At 28.9% G+C, this 24,734-nt stretch overlaps 4 protein-coding genes across 5 annotated transcripts; 2 read left to right on the forward strand and 2 right to left on the reverse strand.

The window, feature by feature from the left end:
* The first annotated feature begins 366 nt into the window (after positions 1-366).
* On the forward strand, positions 367-2,436 carry LOC101220819. 2 transcript variants are annotated; one of them, XM_011650379.2, is made up of 3 exons: positions 367-516; positions 638-705; positions 1,772-2,436. In XM_011650379.2, the coding sequence occupies exon 3, from the start codon at positions 1,815-1,817 to the stop codon at positions 2,049-2,051; it is 237 nt and encodes a 78-aa protein (XP_011648681.1). In that variant the 5' UTR covers positions 367-516; positions 638-705; positions 1,772-1,814; the 3' UTR covers positions 2,052-2,436. The 2 variants fall into 2 exon arrangements, with proteins under 2 accessions (XP_011648681.1, XP_011648680.1); XM_011650378.2 differs by having other exon boundaries at positions 368-516; positions 1,806-2,436.
* A 662-nt stretch (positions 2,437-3,098) lies between these two features.
* Positions 3,099-5,401, reverse strand: LOC101220581 (SPX domain-containing protein 1). Its single transcript, XM_004139260.3, has 3 exons — positions 4,976-5,401; positions 4,370-4,496; positions 3,099-3,732 (listed from the first exon to the last, which is right to left on the reverse strand). The coding sequence occupies exons 1-3, from the start codon at positions 5,276-5,278 to the stop codon at positions 3,290-3,292; spliced, it is 873 nt and encodes a 290-aa protein (XP_004139308.1). The 5' UTR covers positions 5,279-5,401; the 3' UTR covers positions 3,099-3,289.
* A 2,941-nt stretch (positions 5,402-8,342) lies between these two features.
* On the reverse strand, positions 8,343-10,432 carry LOC101207090 (ethylene-responsive transcription factor WIN1). The gene is made up of 2 exons (XM_011650380.2): positions 10,268-10,432; positions 8,343-9,667 (listed from the first exon to the last, which is right to left on the reverse strand). Exons 1-2 carry the CDS (start codon positions 10,345-10,347, stop codon positions 9,007-9,009), a joined length of 741 nt encoding a protein of 246 aa, XP_011648682.1. The 5' UTR covers positions 10,348-10,432; the 3' UTR covers positions 8,343-9,006.
* Positions 10,433-17,575: 7,143 nt separating this feature from the next.
* LOC101220352 (hypothetical protein) lies at positions 17,576-20,377 on the forward strand. Its single transcript, XM_004139259.2, has 5 exons — positions 17,576-17,866; positions 19,026-19,240; positions 19,362-19,452; positions 19,701-19,767; positions 19,865-20,377. Exons 1-5 carry the CDS (start codon positions 17,808-17,810, stop codon positions 19,916-19,918), a joined length of 486 nt encoding a protein of 161 aa, XP_004139307.1. The 5' UTR covers positions 17,576-17,807; the 3' UTR covers positions 19,919-20,377.
* Positions 20,378-24,734: the final 4,357 nt, after the last annotated feature.

Raw genomic sequence — 24,734 nt, forward strand, 5'->3', positions numbered from 1 at the left:
AACTGTACCATTTAAAATTAGATTATCATGTGTTAGTAGTGTCAACCATCTAATTTTTAAGTTTACGTGAACGAATTAAATTTTTTCTTAAGCTTTTTAATGAAAGTATTATCAATTCCATACCTTATTTGTCTAAATTTTCATAAATTAATCAATTAAATCTATGATTTTTCCTAAATTAATCAATAAAATTATTGTATTTTGTATAGATGATTTTCAAAAGAAATCCATATCTATTTTAGGGATATAATCTAAATTGATTGAATTGGGAAATTTATAATTTATGTGTAAATTAGTATATTTATAAAATTCAACGTTTAAATCTATAAAACTATTTAGATGTATAATTGACCAAAATACCCTTGGTATGTGTTAATGTGATGCTATTTTCAGTGAGGACATAAGAGTAATTGAACAACTCTCTTCACCGTCTTCCTTACCCTCCGCCCCGCCGTGAACTTCTCACAAACTCCACTATCAGAGCTGCTGCTACTTCTTCTTCTTCTTCACACAAAGGTACTCTCTTTCTCTATCTTTCTCTCTTCTTCTTCTTCTTCTATTTTCAATCTTATTTCTTCCCTTTATATAATGAATGGTTCAACCTAATTTGTAAGTACTAATTCGTTGATGTTTTCAGAAACGGACGTGTTTCAGCAATCAGAGCCTTGGAGAGGAAAATTTTGACACCAGGGGTTATTAATATCTGTAAGTTTAGTCTCCATTTTTTAAGGAGTTAATTTAATTTCTTCCAATTCCCAGTTTTAGGGTTGTTTTTGTATATGATTTTCTCTGGAGTTACCTATTTGTATTCTTTATCATTAAATCCACGCGAGAGTTTCCTGTTTCATCAAGATTAATTGTTTACTTGCTGTGAAAATATGTGGGTACGCGGCCGATTTAGGATTTGGGATTAATCATAGTGAGAAGTATCTTACAGTCTTCTCACAGCTTAATTGTGGTGGTCATTTTCAAATTTCATACTCTTTTTGGGTTACGAATATTGAACATTTTGCAATGCTCACCAGCCGTTTGATGAAATTCATCTATGGAGTGGTATGTTTGTATTTGTTCATCCTTCTTCATTCCTTCTTTGTGTGCCTGTCACTTTCTTAGTTTCTGCTCTTTTGGGATGACGGACATTGAACATTGCATAGTGCCCACCAAATGTTTGATTATATTCTAAAATAAAATGGTATATTTGTGCATGATCATGCTTCTCCATATCCCCTTAATGTGGCTGTCACTTCCTAGTTCCTAATTTCTACCCCTTTAGGGTGCTGAACATTGAACACTACGTAGAGGCTAGAGCCCACCAAATGTTTGACGAAATTCTTGTTGTAGGTAGTATAGTTGTGTTGTGCATATTCGTCGTTCTTCGCTTTCCCATGTATAAACAGAAAAAGTTGTCCATTGAGAATTGGACTTTTGGTATTAGATTCAAATGTAGCTTAGCTTTACTATGATTGTTCCTTTTCTGTTTCTTTATCAATTTTGGTTAAATTTCTAAGTTGAGCCTTTGAACTTTCAATTTTATGTCTACTTAGTCCTGAATTTAAAAAGTTTTGAATAGGTCAAGGACCTATTAGATACGAAATCAAAACTTTAGTTACTTATTTGACACAATGGAAATTGGAAAGATTAAGGACGTACAAAACACTTTTTAAACTACAAGGACCTATTAGATACAAATGGGTAGTTCACGGGCCAAATAGATGCAAACTTAAAAGTTTAGGGACTAAATCTGAAGTTTAACCATCAATTTTTTTTGTAGAAGCTTTGATTGTAAGTACTAGTTATGATTACAGATCTATACAATGAAGAAAGGCTTGCACCCTCAATTGCAGTATGTATCATATGTCACTCCGAGTGGCAGATTGATGAGTGCTATGATGACCAAAGCACACAATGTCAGTAAAGTCTACCACCTCAGAGCAAAGCGCCAAATGATTGAAAGTATTGGGCAGCTTGCCAAGTTCAGACGTCGTTATGAGATGGGGAATGATGAAAATGCTGACAATGCTGAAAATGTTGAAAATGCTGAAAAGAAGTGACCTTCAGTGCAGCTAAAGGATCAGCTGTTTGCTTGGATGGTTCATTCTGAATTCGTTTTGAGGGCATGGCCTTGTGAGTGTTAAGCATTTAATGTTCGCTTCTTTCAAAATCAACCCCTTTTCAGAGTCTAGTCTTTTACAGGACAGCGAGTTATTTCTTATTATGGTTTTGATGTGCTTTTACCATTAGAATGATCTAATCTGCATTCCTATTTTCTTTTGATCATTTTCCACCCTCTTCTCTTACTGGGAAGCCTAGATTTATGAAACATCGAGGTGTTTGGCACACCGATTTTCATAACTATAAGTTGTGTTAAATAACTCAACTTCGATAGCATTTATTATTGAAGTTCACACATTTATATATGAACACCATCTTCTCCTCTCTCTCTTTTGCAAATTTTTTGAAGAACACCAACTAACAACTATGTACTTCAAAACTTAACTCAGCATCTCATACACTCCCAATAATATTTTTTGGTATTAAGCTGACCCGAAGTTACGAACTTAATACCTCTAGGTTGGTTTGAATAAGCGACTCCAATCCCTTGCCAATAGGGCTGGCTGCACCTTGGGGTCATTTCCCCCTTATTTACCTCATTGTAGAGTTCATGGGGTTTGTTATGCTATTAAAAGCCTACTCAGTAGTAGAGTTGTTGACTTAGACACTCTAGTAGTTAGGTATTTAATACCTCCTCTAACCCTTACGAATTCTAGGATTTAGTTCTTTAAAAAGATTGGTTAATCTTTTGGATACCTTCGTCCAGAAAGATAACTTTGAGTTCAACAATGTAGTCGATAGTCTTATATTGTTCGATACAAGAGAAAGAGTCTACAAATTATGCATCAAAGGGTTTAGAGATCAGCAGTGGCAGACATTGAGCCGAGTTTTTGGAGCATTAGCCTTTTAGCAAATGGCTTACATTTTTTACCATCATTTGCTCATGTTTGTTTTAGCCGTTGACAAATCAGCAAATTGCTTACGTTTGGGTTTGATTATTTAATTTTTTTTGCCGAAGTGCTTACTGTGTTTAATAGAAAAAAGAGTTACTAAATACATTGTAAATATATATTACCATTCCTTTATAAGATTCTACATCATTTGAACTTTATAATTGAGTTTTACATTTGTTACTGTTAGTATCTCAAAAGTAATCCACACGAACATCAAAGGAAGACATAAAAAATTAAAAGGGAACTTCCTTGTAGTTGGTGATGATATCTGTTTGAACCTTCCTCTACTTAGCTACTTCTTCTAGCACCGGAACGTTCTTCCATGTATCCTCTAATCCATTCATTTGCAACGGTGGTAATGAGAAGACGCTCACAGTCGAGCTCCTACTTCGGATTTCCTTCAAAACCCGTAACGCAGAAACAGTGCTTTTCATATAAAGTGACTCCATATACTCAATCTCTGATAGTTCCTTGGTTGCTTTAAGGAGATCATCAATGTTGGTGGTGCCTGGCTTTGTAGGAGCGTCGACTTCATCGACTCCATTCGAACCAGTGGAAGGTAGCTCATTCAAAGGGAAGAGAAGATCCAACATCATCTCACACTGCTTCACGAGTGAGTAAAGCAGGTCGGTAGTAAAGAACGGTTGTTGCAGAACTTTTTGACTGTATGGCAGGCGGATTAGTGCGCCGGTCCTTTTATCATACTTCTTTAGGATTTTCACAAGACCTATAAAAAACGTATGCAAGTTGTGAGCAGTGAAGAATTTCTTTAGTATTATAAAGTGTGTTTCTTTTTTAAAGGAAACCGAAGCATATTCTAAGCATAAAGGAATTGATTCAACAGTCTGTGGTCACAATTTGGAGTGTCTAAAATATTAAAGATATGATTATGTGCCGTAAGAACATTAAAATAGCATAAAGTTCATCAATACCACATAATTTGATATTTCACAAAACCCAAAGAAAGCGACAAAAGATGTCATATTCAAGACTTGACTGCAAGAGGGTATAAATATACATTCAAGCTGGCCAATTGCCAACCAATCAGTACATAGGGATATAGGGATAGGATTGAAAGGCAAAGAAAAACAGAAAAACGAGTTACAGAAAATGATGATTGTAATTATATTCTTGATCTTTCTATAATAAAAATTGAGTCTTCAAACTTATATGAATACTAAATTTGGACTCTCAAATTTATATAATGATAAAAATTGTAACAATTGACATTTGGGGTTCAATTTCTAGCAAATTTGGAGGCTTAGTTTTTACAATTTTGAAGATATAATTGTAACTATTATCATACCTTATTTGAGAGAATTTGTCAAAAAGTAGAAATGAGAAGGTTAACGAAGGAATTGTACCTGTAAAGTTAAGGGCACTATAATTCTCCAAGAGAACCATTTCTCCATGGAAGTCCACAATTTCCTTGCGAATTTTAATCATCTCTTCATTGGAATCCATTGCTTTTCCTACCCTATCTTGTAGCTCCTGAATTATATTCAAAAACAAAAGTGGAAGCAATTTGGTCATCAGCATGGACCTGTAATGATCATTGGTTATAACTTGAGAAGAGATGAAATTCAACAATTCAATCTTCTATTGGAAAAAATTTCTTAATCCAAAGATTTTCCTCTACTCGAAACCTTGAATGAATGTGAATCATCAAAAAGCTCTACACCTCGACTTAAACCGCATACATGAACAATCAATCTCCGAAAATCTTGTTAAACAAAATAACAGGATTAAATGCCTAAATCGACCCAAGGGCATCAAGAAATCAGATTTTTGAGGTGTTCATTCTCGTTCATGTGGCTAGGTCAAATTCCAGAATCGAATCGCATATCAACCTCACTAATTGCAAACGGAACGAACAAAATCCAAGGTCTAATTGAATTTGATCTCTCTAGAACAAATCGAAACACAGATCACAACGAAAATTGAAAACAAGAATGGAACAAGAAAATCACCTTCAATCTGATGATATACTCTTCCTCCTTTTCAACAAAGAAACTATTAAATTTCTCAAGCTCGTCCTCCAACAACTTAATGAAATTCATCTCCTCAGTACTGGACGAAAAATCATCCTTCTCTCCATCCTCGACATAACAGCTTCCAGCCGCATCAATCCTGGGCCGCTTACTCGGGCGTTCACCGCCTTTAGGCTCTACAAGCTTGAGGCGCTTCTTCAACTCCTTGTAAGACAAAAACTTATCCCGCCATTCCGGCAAAGTTTCCTCGATCTGGTTGCTCAGACTCTTGCCGAACTTCATAACCGGAGAAAATGAGAGAGAAGTGGTAAATGGGGATTTGTGAAAATGTTGAGAAGCAGTTAAAGAAAAAGGAAGAATTGAAGGAATATAACGGTAAGAAAAAGAATATTCGAAGAATTTTTCTTCGAATATCCCTTTAATCTTCTTTCAGCATATTTTGGGGTTTTATTCCTTTCTCTCAAAGCTACGGATGAGGATTTCTTTTTGTTTTTTTTTTTAATTTCTATTTATTACATGTAAGTTTGTGATTGGTTTGTTTGGTTTAATTAAAATATTCTCTAAATCTCTATATATATTTTTATATTTATATATTTATTTGGATACTCTAAAGTGGAATTTCTTATTGAAAGTTTAGGAAGAAATGAAATATTATTAGGATTGTTTTGATTTGGTGTGAGTTTGATTTTAAATTGAGATTAGTGAGTTTTAAGATAGTTTTAATTTTTGTTGGAGTGATATAAAAGAAGTTGAATATCCCAAAATAATATCGAAAATAAAAGAGTTTTTTCCTAATCTTTTAATGACAAGATACGAGATATATATTAAATGATTCAAAATAAAATATCACATTTTATATGGATCCGTAATAGACCAAAATAGATAATACTATATTTGTCTATACGTATTATGATAAACCAAGATACATATGATTATAAATAGTTTATATATGATATTTTGTTATCATATTTATAATTATTGTTTGGATGTAATGTTATTTAATTTTTTTTATGCTAAATGAAAAAGTTAATGGGCTTTACCTTTGGAGGAAAAATGTAATGGGCTTTAATTGTGTAGTGACTTATAGGTCCATTAAAGCCCATTATCCTTGAACATAATTGAGTGGTTTAAGTATACATAGTTTAGAATATAAGTTTAATTAGTCAATATAACCATAAGTTCAACTAATATATTTAAAACCTAGAAATTAGTTAGGTCTGGATCGATTATATAATCTTACTTTCAAAGTACATTTGATATTTATATTTTGACTATCTAACATTTTAATTTTTTAAAAAAAAATTGCTTAAGAAAGGGTAGTGAAAGTAAAATAATTTATAAATAAAAGGAAAAGGAAGATGAAGTAATTGTTGGTGTTCACTTTGTTATTAGTCCTAAAAAGTGAGTAATGACTCACAACCGTATTGGAAATATGATATTTTACACTAAGTCTACGTGTTTTTCTTTTATAAAACATAAAACTTTTTTATTATTATTATAGATTAGGGCGCTCTTACTTTCTCCTTCTCCTTCTCCTTCTCCTTCTCCCTTTCTATCAACATCTTTGATATCTCCCTCTGATAGTTGACTGTTAATTTGTTAGGAAGCTAAGAAAATGAAAGTTCATTTCTCGTTTTTAGATTTGGAATAATTTCGTCACTTAATTTTATATTGTCACATCATTAGAGTTCATCCATCATATATTCATCGTCATGTTAGCATCTTGTCAAGCCTCAATAACGATCCTCATACCTTAAAGAACCATATAAGCACCAACCCCAAGGTGGTCGTAGACTAATAAACAATGTGACACGTATCTAACTTTTAAGTCATATGTAAAATGTCTTAATTAATCGTTGAACTATTTTATATCCAAATTGCTTGCAACATTTAACTTTCTATTACATTCGTAGTACATACTCTATGTTCACACTGTAAATTTTATTATATTACCTAATATTTTACTATGCTACCAAACTTTACATCGTTCAAATTTCCACCCTTGTGAAGCAATTGAAATTCAAGATTTTGGTACAAAATTTGGTGAAGATTTTAAAGTGATAGTCCTAAACTTTGAGGACCACGAATAATTAAAAGAAAAATCTCAATAGAAGAGGAAGAGAAGAAAGACAAGTTTAACAAATTATGCACAAACATATCCTATCATTTTCAACACAAATTATGTCCTATATTTTTGGAAGTCTTTTTTCTCTTTTTCTTTTAGTCTTTGACAATATTTGTCTCTCTTTTCAAAGTAGTTAAACTTTACTTTAATTTTCCAACTAAACCTTCCAATAATTCTTACCTAAATTTCAATCATCAATGGAGTCTTCATGTTGCAAAATATATATATATATAAATAAAGAATAATACACTTTTTAACCCTATTATTGATTCTCTTATACTACACAAACACTCATACTCTTGACGGTTTTTAACTATCATACTTCATGTTTTTATCAACCGTCAAAAACTTCGGCTTTCTTAACACTAGCTTTAATGACGGTTTAAAAATGTCAAGAGTGTTTTTTTTTTTTTTTTTTTTGTGTAGTAGTGACACTAAATCTTTTTTATTGATTAATTTTTGGAGAAAATGCACATACATGATACAACAGCCCCTAAACTTTTGGGTTGGTTACAATAACACTCGTGAACTATAAATTTGATAGATCATCTTGTCAAGTTTATTGTTATTGGTTGCACTAATAGATAATTTTTGTTGCAGTGTACTCACTACTAACATAGTATATGAAAATTTTCTAGTTAAAGTGAACTTACTTTAGAAGTGTTTTACATTATCTTTATCACCATAGATAGAGGTGAGAGGTGAGAGGTTCGATCCTTCAACAACACATAATTGTTGTACCCTAAAAATATGATCGAATACAACCTCCAATTTTAAAAGATGGCGTATGTCAATTTAAGTGATGTCGTCATTTTGACATTTTAAAAACTAGAATCACGCGAGTTTATTGGTATAGTATATATGTGGTAGTTGTATAAATTATTTTAGTTTGAAAGGAAAATAGTAAATACTGTAGCAAAAATTAAAAAAAATGATGAATGTCAATATAGTAAAAACGACGTGTTTGTTATAGCTAATTGAGATTTTTAAATAATATTATTATTGTAGTTAGGTGATTATTATAATCTTACATGTTCTCTCCATATGATCCCTTAAATATATTAAATATAATAAATCACATTTTCTTTAACAATACGTGTGATGAGAGAATATTGAACCTCAAACTTCTCGGAAGTAATAAATATTTGGTTATATGTTCACGTAGATTAATAATAAAATTCTTATCAAAATAAAATTCAAATACTTTATCAACTTTGAGATAAAAAAATTCGACCTTCCACGCTATAATTGTATAAAATATAATATCAAAGAAAGAACCCGAACATAACGGTTAAAACAACATACAACAAGCCACATGTTGAAGGAATACAAATATAATGGATGGAAGAAAAAATTCTTTCACAATATAAACTCTATATTTTATACCAATGTACAATTACACTTCCCACACATTCATATACATGCATAAATTAAATACATGCATATACATATATTATTTTTAGGCTAAATTACCAAAATGTACCTCTTTGCCCTTTATTTAAAAAACAACTCAAATCTTCTAAAAATTAATATATACTCTTTAACATTTTTAAAATATTTCGAAACTACCCATCAACCATGTTAGATCTGAAATTTATGATAATGCTAAAATGGAAATAAAGTTCCAAAAACGGTCACACCACATACATGTATTTTCAACCTTAATTTATATCCGAAATTTTAACAGATTTTTGAATAAAAAATATCTTAACAAAGTCAAAAGATAATATTTTAGTTTTCAAAAGATGAATCATTTGTATTTTAAACAAAGGGCAAAGATATCTTTATTTTGAAATTTAGCCTAATTATTTTAACATTATATCATATTATATAATTATATGGTAAATGCACAACTATATGTGTGTGTATGTATATATATAATTAGTTAGATTAGAGAGGGTAAAAAAGTTGGTTCCTCCCCTTGATGATGATCTTGAAGTTGAATAATTTCAGATGGGTTACCATAATTTCTGCTCAGTAATTCCTCAATCATTTGTAATGCAATTCTTTCTTCTTCATCATCCATTTCCAACTTCCTCATCTGGCAGCTCCCACCGCCTTCCGGCGACGACGACATCAAACCAGAAAAACACCCACTTTTTTTATTCCTTTTCACCCGCCCACCGTCGCCGTCCTCTAGTCCTCCGCCAGCCGTGGTGGTAGAGGAGGAGGAGGAGGAGGAGTTGGTTTTTCCAAGATGAACGGTCATGACCCAGCTGGAGTCGGAGCGTTGGCCAGCGCGTTTCTGCCAAACGCCGATGTGGGAATTTTCGGTGTCCAGTCGGAGACACGTCATCGATGGCGACGGCACCTTGCTGCATTTTCGGAGCTTGGCGTGGAGAATCTCCGATAAGCCCTTTGGAGAAGATGGGGAAATGATATTATTGATCATATTATCGTCCGGTTTTCCAAACTCCGACACCGCCGTTTGGCTCATCGGAAAGTTGGTTTTCGCATTCCGGCCGCTCATTAACACGGCCGCTTGATCATAAGCTCTTGCTGCCTCCTCCGCCGTCTCAAACGTCCCCAACCAAACTCTTCTCTTCCTATACAATATATAAAAAATATTTTCAAATGTAGTAAAATCTACTCATTGATTGATAAACCAAATTGACATCTAACTCTTTAAAAATGTGAAGCTTATGAATCTTAAATCACATTGTTGAGTTCTAATCTTCAAATCCATAGATAAAATATTTATATTGTTTTATTATGATCATTATAATTTGAGTTCTCTAACCTAATAATTCGTTAGCCTAAATTACTTTTGTTTACAGTAAAATCAAAATTGATAACCATTTTGCTTTCCAGTTTTGAAATCTTAGCCTTATATCAAAAATTAATTCTATACCTTCATGTTTCTTTTTAAAAATGTTACCAAAATCAAATAAGAAAAAATAACAGATATTATCATTGAAGGAAAAAAATGAGAAGTAATATCATAACCCCAATCTCCATTTGGTGAGTTTGAGAGAGATGGTATGCATGGTGAAGAGTCTATAGAAATAAAAAAAGAGATCAAGAGGATGAAAAGAAAGTGTTGGGTACGACTTTCCTAACCTAAATTAATTAAAGGCTTTTAGATTGAAGGAGAGAAACAAACAAACAAACAAACACTAATTACGAGGAAGATAGAGTAGACTTACAGAAGAGGATGACGAATTTCAGAGACCCAAGATCCCCAATGTCTTTGCCTAACACCTCTAAACTTCTTTGATGGCACCATGGTTTTGAAAAGAATAATACGAAGGAAAGAGGGATTGAGTGTGTGTCAGAATGTGAAGGCCAAAGTACATATGAGAGCACCAAAAGAGGGGAAGGAACATAATATAGGGAAGTGATTATTGGGGAATTAGGTGAAAAAATTTTAACTTAGAAATGAAGATATGGTTGAGGAATCTAGCTAGGCACTGTTCATCAACCCTTATTTCACTTTTCTTTTTCTTTTCTTGCTAGGGTTAGATATTGATATTAATTTGGTTAAATGACCACGTTTTTTCATTGATCCTCATCGTCTTTTGTAGAAGTAACAGTTTAGTTAATGAAAAAAAAACTGTAACATAATATAGGATGGGTTCTTAGTTCCTGTGCTAGCTTTTAAAGTTTAATATATATATATAATTTGGTATATGTATATGTTTTCAAATTTGTAATGATAGATTTAGTTTTTATTATGAAAAATGTTTGAAAAAATAAATACAGTCTTTGTTCTTAAATTTTGAGTTTATATATATAGGTTTCTTTTACGTCTAATTTTTAAGTTTAGTTTTCATTTGATTAGTTTTGATTTGATTTTCGAGTTTAAGATTAATTGAATGAGAACTATATACTACAAAAAGTATTTTTATTTTGGGAAATATTACATATGATTAACAAATTCATTGATTAATTAGAATAATTAAATTATCACATGTACGTGTAGATTTTTTTTTTTCTTTAATGAATGCTACTTTCTAATATATTTTTTAAGATGGTATTTGAATTATAAGGCGAATTGTTACCGTGACAAATTTGACAAAATGTAGTAATTATTTTGTATTAATATTTTGATTTATTGGGTAAGTTATAATTTTGATTTTGTGTGTGACATAAAATTGGAATAGATAGAGACTACTGTCGGTGAATTAAAAAGTTTAATGAATACTACTCTCATAATTATTATTAATTTTCACCTAAAACTCTAATTTTGCTTGTTGTATTATAGGGTATATGTCCCATTATATATATATATATCTACCCCAAATAAATGGTCTCTTCTCCAAACTTATTTACTTCTATATAGACTCTACTAGCCCTTTTGACTTTGGCTTCTTTATAATACTCTCTCTCTCTCTTTCTCTACAATTAGGGTTAGTTTTTGGTCATAATTAAACTCACAAAAGAGGGAAAACAAATATTAACCCATGTTTATAATGGCTAATTAGGTTTTATGGACTAAAACGAGCCTATATAGCTAAATTGATGTCAAGTATATACGATAATTTCGAGGAGAGAATTTTGATCCTTCGATACTCCATATATATTGTCAAAGTAAAAAAAAAAAAGCTCTATCATTGGATCTTTTAAAAAAATAATCTTCAAGCTAGCCAAATCGATAGTGTTTGATATTTTTCGAATGTGATAGTATAAGCTTTCGAGGCACAAGAATTTGCAAAAATACTTAGCAAAACGTTGAGAACTATAGGATTTATGGTTCGTTAGGGTTACAAGTTTTTAAATGTTTAATTATAAGTACTTTTTTTTTATTTATAGACAATTATTTTAAACGCACGTTAGAAAGTCAATTCAAACAGATTATATTATTCTTTAATTGTGACGATGTCGTTGTTTCATATCCTGGCTGGAAGTTTAGCATTATGGTATTCATTAACTTTAAATATATGCCTAACTACTTTAGCCTATAGTTGAAGCTTATACATTTTGAGTTATACATATAACTTTATTACTTGTCCATAATTATCTATATTATTATTCTATAGTTCTAAGCAATATCTCTTTATATATATATAGTAGACTTTTATTATTCTTTTCACATAGGGCAAATATTAGGAACCCTAACTTTTCACTTTCATATAGGGGTAGGGTTTTCAATGCATCATAATTACTTTTCAACTTGTTTCCTATGTTTTGTTTCAATTTTGTCATTGCCCTATACATGACTATATATAAATTTAAATTTTACTTTTTACTACTTCATTAACAATTATTATTTATAGATCAAGTCAAACTAAGAATAACTTTAAAGGCATACACATTTTCTATGTTAAAAAATTCAAAAAATTTCAACCCCTACATATTATTTTGCATTTGAAACATATGTGATTTATTATAAACCCCTACATGTTATTGTTTTTCAAATAAATATTAAAAAAAGTCTCCTAGAACATTATCAATAATATAATGATAGGTTAACTATCCAAACATTTTCATTTCTATTTTACCAAAAAAAATAAAAATAATAAAAAAATGAGTTTGAATAAATTAAAAATAAAATACATGCAAATACTTTATCTATAATCAGAAAAGTCGGAGTTAAAAGAGACTGAAATATTTCAAGTTCACAACTCTTCAAACTTTACACGATCTCACTCTTTTTCTAAAATATGCTTTAAAATATAATATTAAGCATAAGTTTGTTGCACTGAAGAATAGGGGTGGAAATGGTTCAATTTGACCGTCAAACCAAATCGAACGAATTTATTGGTTCAAACCTAATCGAATTGAACCCATATTTATGTGGTTTGATGCGGTTTCACATTCGATTTTGATAATTTAAAAACATTTTAAAAATGATTCGATTTGGTTTGGTTTTGTTCTTTAAATTAAGAACGTTTCGGTATTTAATTCTTAATATATAAATATAAAAATAAAATATATAGTAGCTAAAAACGGTTCGGTTCGGTATCAAATTTATTTAAATCGAGCCAAATGAAAATTTTCGATTTCATTGAGTATTCTATTCAATTTTAAGAAACGGTTCGATTTTTTCGATTTGAATGACCACTATTTATGAAGAAGTTGATGTTCTATTTTATCATCGAAGACAATTACGGATCAAACTCAAATACTAAACGTCCGTAAAAATATCTTTCTATACACATGTTTAACATTTTCTAACTTTTTGTTAATAATACTATTCGTACAACAATATTTTCCATTTCAAAAATAAGGTGAAAAAGCAATCCCCACCACATATATTAATAAAAATATTAATTATTTCTTTTTTGTAATTAATGCTAGTAATTATATTACTTCCATTTTCATAGATAGATGTTTGTTCAGGAACATAGCACCCTTCTCAAATACCCCTCTCTGCCTATAGTCCTCATCTTTAAATATACTTAATTATTACCAAAAGAAAATTTTAAAAATAAATCATATATAATTTTTCTAATTCTTACAATTAGAGATAATACACAAGAATTGATAAAAGGTATATTATACAGAAGACACACTATAAGAAAAATAATTCTCGTAAGTCGTCGTAAATATAGTTTAATAGTAACTTTTTAATACCATTGTTATGAATTCGGAAGATCAACCCACTAACCTATTTTAATAGAACTAAAAAAAATAGGAGGAAAAAAACTCCCAAAAATGGTATATTTATGTTTGAAAAAAAGAAAGAAAGAAAAAAGCCTTAGGTTTAGCCTTATTTAGTTTAGATGGGGTGTCTCTATATATATATATATTGAAGAGTTTTAGTTTTGCTTCATTTATAAGGTGTATGATTTAATTAGGTGTGTGACAACTTCAACATATATAAAAACTCACTTATTGAATATTAAAGAGAAGTATTTTAATTTTTATGCTTGGAAGAGTGAGAGAGGTTTAATTTATTATTTGATAGAGTACAGTACATACAACAATAATTTGGAGAAAGTATTAATAGTGATCATGAACCCCATTAGCTATATAGCTTTTTAACTATTTGCATTTAATTCCTTTTTAAATTACACATTTATTGCATTTAATTGGTTAATGTATAATAATACAAACAATGATTGCGACATTTTCCTATTTAAGTCTCAACTGCTTATAAAATGTCCAATTCAATTCACACATAATTCAAATAATAACTCATCAAATTAATCAAAAATTTTAATATACTAAAATATCAAAGTTTATTTGTGTTTTATTATAATTGATAATTTTACATATTTTGTATATTTTCAAAAATTATAGTAATTATGTTATAGATAATAAATAATAAAAATTAACAATAAACTAGAAACTAAATGTGTTGAAACTTAAATTATCAAAAGAATAAATACTAAAATTATGAACAAAAAACTTTAAAGGAAACTGAAATAATGTTTTCTTTTTTAGTTTTTTAAAGTTATTTTTAATTTTCAATAATTAAACGTCAAAAATCTTAAGAGTCCGTTTAATATTTTATTTATTATTATTATTATTATGTTGAATCGTTTTTAAAAATTATACATAATTTTCCTCAAGAATTTTCTTTTTTACCAAAGTTGCATTTTTAGTCCAATTGTAAAAACAAAAATTATAATTTTTTATAGTTTTCAATTTTTTTAAAAAAGTATTGGTAAACATAGATAACAATACAAAAATTTAAAAATCATTAAAAAATATTCATACTTAAAAATTGAAAATCAAAATGAAACAATTACTAAACGAAACATGTAGTTATCATACGGGACCAAATATATATCAATAATCTTTAGCTTTATAGTTCTTGTATTGAATATATTAAATTATGTGCAAGGGAGGTAACTATTCAAACCTAGAATATCTATAAAAAAGAAGAAGCATTAATGTCTAATTATAACTTTGAATAATTAAACTCCTATTCACAATATTGAACATTAACAGTGGCCTACTTGTTAAAGTGTGACACACAACTTGAACTTGATGTATTTACAAATTAAAAGAATACTCATAAATAATAATAATAACAATCTTCAGGATGAAGGATGACGTTCTAATGTAAATTATGAAAAAATTAACTTAGTGTCAAACCATCGAGTTGAAGTTATTATATTTTTCACTCTCATTTTTGTTAAGCGAAAAGTTTGATCTTCTCGACCTACATAGTTAAGAAAAACACGCATAGACTTTGTAATATAAATTATATAAATGATAAGTTTAAATATCTCATCTTTTCAATTTTGTGTCTATTTTATTTTTAAACTTTTAAAAACATTAATTAGTTTTAAAACATTTTAGATTTACATTAACGAGAATGTGCACATTTATTTTTTAAAGTAAAAGTTAAAAATAATGCTAATCATTATGCAATATAATCAACAAGTCATGATTATTGTATTAACGACAAAAACATATAATCAGTGAATATTAAAGAAAACTTAATTACTAATTTTTCTATTTTACCATAACACTTAATTTTTAAGTCTTTTTTTTTTTGTTTGCTAATTATGCAAAATTATTATAATAAATCATGTTTGGCTCCATTCTTAATTGAAACCTAATTTCATATTTAAGTGAAGCTAAAAGTTTGATAATTTAGTAAGAAGTTTATGAAAAATTTATACCAACTTTTTTTTTTGGAGAAAAAGAATGATCCTTACTAATATTGAGTTAATACACAATGAGACAATTGTCATATATATATATATATATTAGACAATTGTTTGCATAATATTTTTTCCTTTTAATATATATATATTAAAAAGAGAAAAGAAAAAAAAATATAAAATTATTCCATTTCTCTCTCTTTAGAAAATTATTACAGTCACCACAATAAACTTTCTTCTTCTTCAATTGTCTCATTCATCCATTAAACTAATTTCTTCTCCTCACTTTCTTTTTCTCCCTCTCTTAAGCCAATAATTATTACAACCAAATCAATGTCTTCTTCAATCTTGAGCTCCCAATCCATGGCTATGGCTTTCGCCGGCACTGTCATCGTCGTTCTTTCTTTCTACCTTCATAAATCCCACCCCTCAATTTCTTCCGGTAAGCAAATTCAATTAATTCCATTTTTCATAAAGAAAAACAAAACAAGAAATCTATTTTTATTTTTATTTTTTTTGGGTTTTCTTTTCTTCAAGTGATGAAGAAGAAAGAGAAGGAGAAGAAGAAAAAAGGACGAAAAAAAGTTCATTTTTCTGACGATTTAGCCATTTTCAGTAGTACTAAAGACTTGAAGAGAAAAAAAGACATGATGTTGGGTTCATCGCCACCCTCGGGAAGAGCCCCGGCACGGCCGTTGACGACCAGCGGTGGAGGAGGCGGCGGATTGCCGGCAAATAGAGCGGCACTGTACAATGGAATCTTAAGGAATCGTTTGGTTCATAGAATAGCATATTCTCTTTAATTTTTCTTTTTCTTTTTCTTTTTTTTCTCTCTTGGTCAAGAAAAAATGTACATTGATGTGTAAATTCAAATTAAAAAATCTCCACTTGTGTAGTAATAATGGTACATTTTCTCTTTGGGATTAGAATTTTGAATTTTATTTTTCAACTTTATTTTTTAGAAAAAGGGGGGAAAATCCTCTATTAAATTAGGTTGAATCCTTGAAATTAAGGATGAATACAAAAAATTTGGTAAAACAATATTTTAATTGAAATTTTCTTCTAATAAAATAGAAAACCACACTTTAATTCAAACTTTATTTGACAATAAGTGATTTTGTAAAACCTAAGAATTAAAAAACTAGTAATATAGTAAAAGAAACAAAATAACATATATATATATAATATATATATATATATATATATATTATTTTAGTGATTTTATGATTGTTTATTTTGGAACTTTAGAATGAAACTTTTTAAAATACTTAAATAGAATGAATTCAAAACCATATTGGGAGTAGAGAAGGGAAATGAATAATACAAAAAACAAAAGTAATTCCATTTAAAGAAAGCCATCACATTCACAACACACACAAGATGTCACACAAAAATCCAATATTAAAAAGATTGTGTCTTTTTACTCTAAATTTGAATCAAATTAATTCTTCTTCAAAATAATGAAAAAGTCCCATCCCATATTGCTTACACCATATTGAATATGATGGTTTATATATATATATATATATATATTTTTGCCTTAGATTTTCAACCATAAAATTGATACGTTAATTAGTACTATATTCTTTAAAAATTAATCTATAATTGGTTTGGAAGAAAATGGTTTAGACTTTTCTAAAAGTATTTTAGAAACGGAAAAACATTGTTCAAAGTGAGTTTAATTTAATTGACATTATCTTAATAAAGAGGTAACATGGTTAGGTCACTTGTAAAGAAAAAACTTAAAAAACTCAATTAATCGTATATGAGATCTCGAGTTTAAATATATGTACGTTGAAGTTGTACTTAGAATTCCAAACAAAAACTTACTAATTCTTTAACCAACATCAAACAAGTTAAATGAATAATTTTTTTTTGGAAGAATGAAAATGATAATAATAATAATTTAAAAAAACTAAATGAAAAAGAAGGAAGGAGAAGAAAAGATGAACACGGTTTAGGGTTGTTAATATTAACTACTAATTAACGGTACGAAATTACTGATTATCAATTGGATCTGTTAAAACTTTCAATGCAAGTCACAATCACAATAATTTCCTATCCAATCCTTCCTTGTTTATCCGATTCTATCAGAAATTAGGGTTTTTGATTCGATTCCCATTTTCCCTTTCGATTTCGGTATGTTTCTGCGTTTTGATGTTTGTAATCTGATTTTTCGCCGAATATGGTGACCCGAGAGAGCTGGTTTTCTGTTTGGATCGATCGACTTCTCTCTTGTTTAGGGTGAGTACTCTGATTCTTTCTTCATCTTAAGGGTTTCTTACTCTTCTTTTTTTTTTTTTTGTAATTGTTTGATGAATTTAGAATTGTTTTTATGCGAAAACCTAATTGAAACGTGTAGAAAAATTCAAAACGCTGTTCTGGATTGGGGGAATTTTTAGATGCAGTTGTATGGATCCGTGATAGATGATTGTCATTGTTATTTGAGTGGTTCTAATTTGGAGTGGTGTTTTAACTGATTATACGAAAGATGATATTTCATTCATGGAGTGATGAGTTTTTGTTCTGCAAATACTTTCAGCTTCTCTTATGAAGAGGTTTGAGTGATTCTAATTTGGAGATTCTTGTTAATTGGGAAATTACTTTCCTGACAGAATTTCTTAATCTGCAATTAAGGAACCTTGGAAAGTGAAAGAAATATCAGTTGGTTCTCAGTAAGTGTTCAGGTCTGAAAAAATAAGGGGAAAATGGTAGCTTCATTTTTCTTCCATGAATTGAACCTCAACACTGATGGATTAATGTCCAAATGACATATATAAGTGAAGTTTTGGTATATTATAGGAAACAGAATCCATAAACGTAACTGGTGTTTTCTTCGTCAATGGGATGATGGACTCTAGATTATCTCTAAGCAAATGGCAGGAGCTTGAAGTTCTTAGCTTAAATGGATTAGTAGCTGTTTGCATCATTGAAGTCTGTTCTTGCTCCCAGAAATAAGCTTTTTAGAACTGGTTTGTAGTGGACTTTGGAATTCAAGTTTTCGGATGGTCAAAAGAGTTGCAAGTGGTGAGGAGATGTTCAATGCATTTATTCTTGATTCCTTGGTTCATTAACTGATTGATCTTTTATCTCGGTTATAAATTTTCATGTTTCATTGTCAGTGTTTAGGTTCATGACATCGAGAGTTCATTTTCTTAATATATATTCAATGATCTGTATACATGCATAGCTTATTTCAAACTTCATTGAGGGCCCAGAACTTAACCATGTTAGTGAATTCTTCTCTTGATTTAAAGTATGGCAAGAGACAATTTGAAATGGAAGTACTGTGATGTTCATGCATTTGCATTTATCAATACTTAAACTATACTTGTCTGTTTTGGAGTTATTTTATCCATAGTTTTCAACATGCTGCTAACAGAGTAAATGTTCGTTTTGGTAGGAGCATTAAACCTGCACCTGCCATCTCTGGAAATAATCTGAACTCTAGGATGCCAAGCATGTCAGAAGATTTTTGGAGTACAAGCACGTGTGATCTGGATGAGCTGCTTACGCTTCAATCTCGACAGAATTCATTTATCAGCACAACAAACCATAACTCTAACCATGGTGGTGTCATTGACAATTTAAGCAATCATTCTGACTTTGTAAATCATGGTAAGCTTAGGCTTCAATCTCGACACATGTGATCTGGTTCTGATCTAGACTGGTTTAAACTGAATCCAATTATGTCAATGAAAAATTAAAGTTGGTTACAAGTTTATATTTCAAATCTCAGGTTTTGTTCTTTGGACTCAGACCCGTCTTCGGTGGGTCGGAAATTGTGTGCCTGCTAAACGAACTAAAAAAAATCACATTACAGGATTAAGGTGAGTCTAATTTTGCTGCAGATGCGTACTTGTTCATGCCATGATCCTTGTTCTTATTTATGTCTACATGCTTATAATGCAAATGAAATCCCTCTCTGCCAATATTTCTAGTAATTCGGTCATCAAAAATCAGGCAGAAGGTTTTTTTGAGTACAAGCACAAATGCATTTTGGGAAGTCAAATTTCCTGTGGATTTAGTTGTTTTCAGAATTTTTAACCCTGCCATATTGCTTGGTTTTTGTTTACAGTTGGTATATGACTAAAGAACTATTGTTGGAAACCAGAAAGCCTTACCATCGACGCATACCTTTATCGGTCAGCCTGCTTTTTCTCTGTTTTCTGGTGTTTTTCTTTAGTTGACTACACATTGAATTCCTCTGTTTTGAATATTAAACCATAATATAATTAACAGGACATGGTAGACTTTCTGGTAGAAGAATGGGAAGAAGAAGGGCTATATTATTAAGCCAGTCAATTTAAAAAACAATCACCTTGTGCATACACTATCCTTGTGACTTTTTTCTTTCGCGTTTTGGAGTTCAATTCCGTGCCTACCACCTTAACTTGGGATCAGTTCGATACAAGTTTAACATACAAAATGACACCATTGGTTTGCTAACCTTTTCGATATTGCTACAATGGAGATCTCTAAGGGGAGGGGCCAATTGTGAAGTAACCCAAAATCAAAGATCTTCCAATTGATCGGCGGGCTAAATGGTAAGCCCCCTCCGACCAATATACTTTATACATACATATCAAACTTTCTTCATCATTAGTTTAATATATGAAGAAGCATCAACTTTGCAGTGTGTTTGATGCAATGTTGTTGATGACTGACTTGTTGTAATTGTAATTAATCTCTCTAAAACAAACTCTTCTTTGTTTGGAATTCCTGATAAAAGTATCGAGATTGATTTTGTGGTGATATTGCTGTCAAATGTGTTGGATGGTAGAGAGAACAGATAATAGACAAAATCAAGCCTCCACTGTCTTTTTGTCTGGTGGTTGTGCCATTAAAAAGACTATAAATTTTGAAGGGTTCATGGTTGAAGATGCAAAGATGCCTTTTCAAAATCTTTTTCACAAGAGAATAGTCACTATTTTAAGGATATGGACCCTACTTTTTGATTAGAAATTTTATCTCCCATTCTGATAATAGAGAATCTAGGTAGGAAGAAATGGAATAATTTCTTTTTGTTGGCATCAGTGATAATGATCACTAGGAATGTGAACTTGCTGAGTCACAATGAGAGAGAGAAGATGTTTTTTGATTTGATTTTCAATAGTTGATAGATATATATAATATGTGTTGGGATGGATATGTCTTTTAAAAGAAAATACGAAGAATTTGTTAGCCACTTCAAATTCAAGTTTAAACATTGCTTGTCTTGATAATACAACTCATCAAATGTGTTTGAAACCGTTAATACCTCGGTGTGAAAATATTTCTAAATGTTCAAAAGTTGCATTAATACTCTCATCTTCTCCAGTCGATGACTTAACAATTATCTATTCAAACCTTTTTATCTATTTGTTAGTTCTTTGACCTTTTGTATCTCATCAAAAAAAATTGTACGTGTATAATAATAGTCAAATATGGTATTTGGTAATTTTTCATTTTTTTTATAGGTTTTTAATGGAAGATTTTGATTTTGAAATTGTTTGAGATACTGTGTATTAACTTGAGGTGTCGAGCATATTTTGTCGTGAGATATTGATTCTTTTTTAACATAAGAAAACTTGTATTAAATTGATCACTAAATTAAATGGTACTAGTGGTATCATTTTATTTATTTATTTTTATAAGGTTAAGAGTGTTAATGCAATTTTTTTAAAGATATTATATTTATAAAACAAGTATTAATGATTTGTGTTCATACCGTGTTTTTGAAATTTTATTTTTGGATTTTTTTAAAAAAATAAAATAATAATGTTTACAATTTAGAACTAATGAGAATATTTTGTATAATTTAATTTATTTTATTTTTAAAAAATGACTATTTTAAGTATAGAAAAATGAATCAAATAAAATTATATAGACTCTAGTAGATTGTAATATACTTAGACACACCCATATAGTAGGGTAGATAGTCGACATTATTTTGTTAGAGCAAATATTTTTTTGTCATTTAAACTAAATTTTCTATCAAAATAATGCTAATTTATATTTTAAAAGAGGATTCAAAATTCAATTATTTGGTTAAAGATCATTTCAACAGCGACTTGAATGTTTTCTTGTTCAAAGTTGAAAATTCATTTGCCAATTTTAATTATTATCTTTGCTTTCTCTTTACCAAATTCACCATTCAATGGAACGTTATAACATATTTGTTAGTGGTTTGTTTAATACTTTAAAAGATAAACTTTGATAAGTAATTAAAAAAAAACATTTTTTAAAATAGCAAAATAGTCTATTCAATTTTTTTTCAATATTTTGTAAATATTTATTTTTGCTATTCATAATAATTTTTTAAAAAAATTGTGAAATTTTTCCTAAGGGAAGTGATACACAAATTATATATTCATTATATAATTTTGTCAAAGTTCATAAACCCCACAAAAAAAGATTACATTCCTGATTAAAAACAAAGGAAAAAAGAAAAATTATTATAAATAGTAAAATTGTTAAAAATATTTTTAGAATATATCAAAATTTCATATTCATAAAATGATAGGGAAGTATAAGTCTCGATAGAATTTGGATGGTTAATACAGCTTTGTTACTTTTATTCATATTGGGTGGAAATTATGAAAAGATGGATGTGAATTGATTCTAGAGCTTACTTTTTCTTTTTTTCTCACACTTTAAATGCATCTAATTTTTAGCTTCACAAATATATAAATATATAAATAATGAAAGAGATGAACCCAAATTAAATGAATGAATATATATATATGTGTGTGTATATAACTTTATGTTATAAAGTTTTGGTCTCCAATAATGTTAAAAGATTAATAGATTGAATGCTCTTTCATATCTTGTTACCTAATTATTCATTTATAATTTTGTTATGTTTTTGTCAATTTCTTAAAAAAATAAACCAAATCATTTTTTAATTTTTTAAAAAAGATTACCCTTTCCTTAATTACTTTTAAGAAAATAATGATTTGAATGAGAGATTTTGTCAAACTTGGAAATGGTCAATTCATATTCCCTAATTTATATATATATATATATATATTATCCATTTTTTTAAAATTTCTTTTTCATATATATGATAAAAAAAATCAAAAGAAACAAAATAGAAAAGAAGATTCATGCTTTGCCACCCATTTCCCATACAATGAATTCAAAAAATAATATAGGGATAAATATAATAATTATAATAATAATAATATATGATTCTAATTAACATGCTTTAAGCTTTTTGATTATATTGTCTAAACTTTTTAATTAATTATGGATAAAATTAATAGGTATTATATTATTATAATTGATAACATGATCATGTCAAAACCAACCTTGGGTTTCATTACAATGAACCTTTCCCATTTTCAAATTGTGTTCAACAAACATACATATATCAAATTAAAGACCAAATAAAACCATGTGATTCTCTCTCTCTCTCCACATGACAATTTTAATTTTTTTAAAGATTCAATGTGATACGTGCAGATTGCTTGTTGATTTGATGAATCTTGATCTTTGATATCATAATCTGTTGGTCATGGGAAAAATTAGAAAAGAAAGAGAAGAACAACGTAACTAGGTCAAAAGATAAGAAAGGAAGGACGTAAGACGTGACTTCGAAGTAGGTACAAGATACTTCTTACTTAAATTAAACATTTAATGATTTTAATCATTTCTATCATATTATCTTGTCGTTTGTTTGGAAAAAGATTTTTCAATATCAAATACATTCGATGTATATGTTAATACGACGTATACTCATTGTAGAAAAATGATTATAAAGACAACGATTGTATTTACATGAGAAAATTGTAAAATTTAATTTTAGTATTTCCTTCGTTTTAAACTTCATTCTAATTTTTATAATATGTTATATTTTACTGTTTAGAACGGAGAGAATAAGAGAAAAATTCTTATGAATAACAAACAGAAAATAAAAAAAATAGTAAAAAGAACTTAAATAAACTATAGAAAATTTGATATTTTATGTAATATAATTTGTAAATAGTTTCAATTTTTTATTATATTTTTTAACTTACTCTCTATAAATTTTTAATTTTTCACTTTTATTTGACCTCAGTGGTTTACTAAATACTCAACTTTTATATTTAGTTTTTAAATGGTTAGTCTGATTTTAGTACTTGAAAAATGAAATAAAATGAAAGGGCATTAAAATAAATACCCTACCTAAATGAATAAAATTAAAAGTACATAAATAAAAAATAACAAATATATTAAAATTATAGGGACTAAAATGAATAAAGGATTAAAAGCAACATAGACTAAAATAAAATACATAGAAAATAAATAAATAAGGTAGTAAAAAATTAAATACACTCAAATAAATAAGGTATTTTTTTCTTAGAAATATCATTTTTATTTATTTCATATATCATTCTAAATACAGATATATATATCTATATATATATATATATAGATAATAATTCATATCTACTTTTAATTTATTAAAAAAAACCAAAACCTAATCTCTAAAAGAAAAAAAAATAACATATTGATTATTGTTGAGGAAAGAGGAAAAATAAAAATAAAAAATAAAAACACCAAACACCCTAATATCATAAATATATATATATTGTGTGAAGCACATGTAAATGATTGAAATGGAACAAAGTAATGAATAAGAAAAAGAAGCTATAAAAGTTTGGATAACATTATAAAATTGAATACATTAATAACAAGTGGGGGCAAAGGGAAAAAATACATTGAACTTTTAACCTATATTCATTATTTAATTTGGACTCCCTTATTCTGACCCAACTATATATTATATATTCACACACACATATATATATTTCACAAAAATGGCCTAATTGGACCTACAAATTCAAAATAAATAAAAACTATATATATATATATATATATATATATATATATATATATATATATATATATATATATATATATATAATATTCAGATTCATTGCATATATTTAATTTAGAGTAATAATAAAAATTGTGAAAATTAAAAGAGCCATCATATTGAATTGGCTTGATGATCAATTAGCCCATCTCATATGACCTTTGTTCTTCCTCAAAACCCTAAACAAATTTAATTATGCTTTTTCTTACTCAATTTCCTCCTAGTTTCCTTAATACATTTGTTCTTTCCTTTAGTACAATTTGTGGCAAA

The sequence above is a fragment of the Cucumis sativus genome, chromosome 2, assembly GCF_000004075.3.
Source record: "Cucumis sativus cultivar 9930 chromosome 2, Cucumber_9930_V3, whole genome shotgun sequence".
NCBI classification, from domain to species: Eukaryota; Viridiplantae; Streptophyta; class Magnoliopsida; order Cucurbitales; family Cucurbitaceae; genus Cucumis; species Cucumis sativus.

Excerpts from the sequence above, each read along its gene's own strand:
- LOC101220819 (XM_011650379.2), top strand. The coding sequence starts at position 1,815 with ATGAAGAAAGGCTTGCACCCTCAATTGCAGTATGTATCATATGTCACT.
- LOC101220581 (XM_004139260.3), bottom strand. The coding sequence starts at position 5,278 with ATGAAGTTCGGCAAGAGTCTGAGCAACCAGATCGAGGAAACTTTGCCG. Across the intron at positions 4,497-4,975 it reads AGTATATCATCAGATTGAAG|GAGCTACAAGATAGGGTAGG; the intron begins GTGATTTTCTTG and ends AATATAATTCAG. Across the intron at positions 3,733-4,369 it reads TAGTGCCCTTAACTTTACAG|GTCTTGTGAAAATCCTAAAG; the intron begins GTACAATTCCTT and ends CGTTTTTTATAG.
- LOC101207090 (XM_011650380.2), bottom strand. The coding sequence starts at position 10,347 with ATGGTGCCATCAAAGAAGTTTAGAGGTGTTAGGCAAAGACATTGGGGA. Across the intron at positions 9,668-10,267 it reads GAAATTCGTCATCCTCTTCT|GAAGAGAAGAGTTTGGTTGG; the intron begins GTAAGTCTACTC and ends TATATTGTATAG.
- LOC101220352 (XM_004139259.2), top strand. The coding sequence starts at position 17,808 with ATGGTGACCCGAGAGAGCTGGTTTTCTGTTTGGATCGATCGACTTCTC. Across the intron at positions 17,867-19,025 it reads CGACTTCTCTCTTGTTTAGG|GAGCATTAAACCTGCACCTG; the intron begins GTGAGTACTCTG and ends TCGTTTTGGTAG. Across the intron at positions 19,768-19,864 it reads ATCGACGCATACCTTTATCG|GACATGGTAGACTTTCTGGT; the intron begins GTCAGCCTGCTT and ends TATAATTAACAG.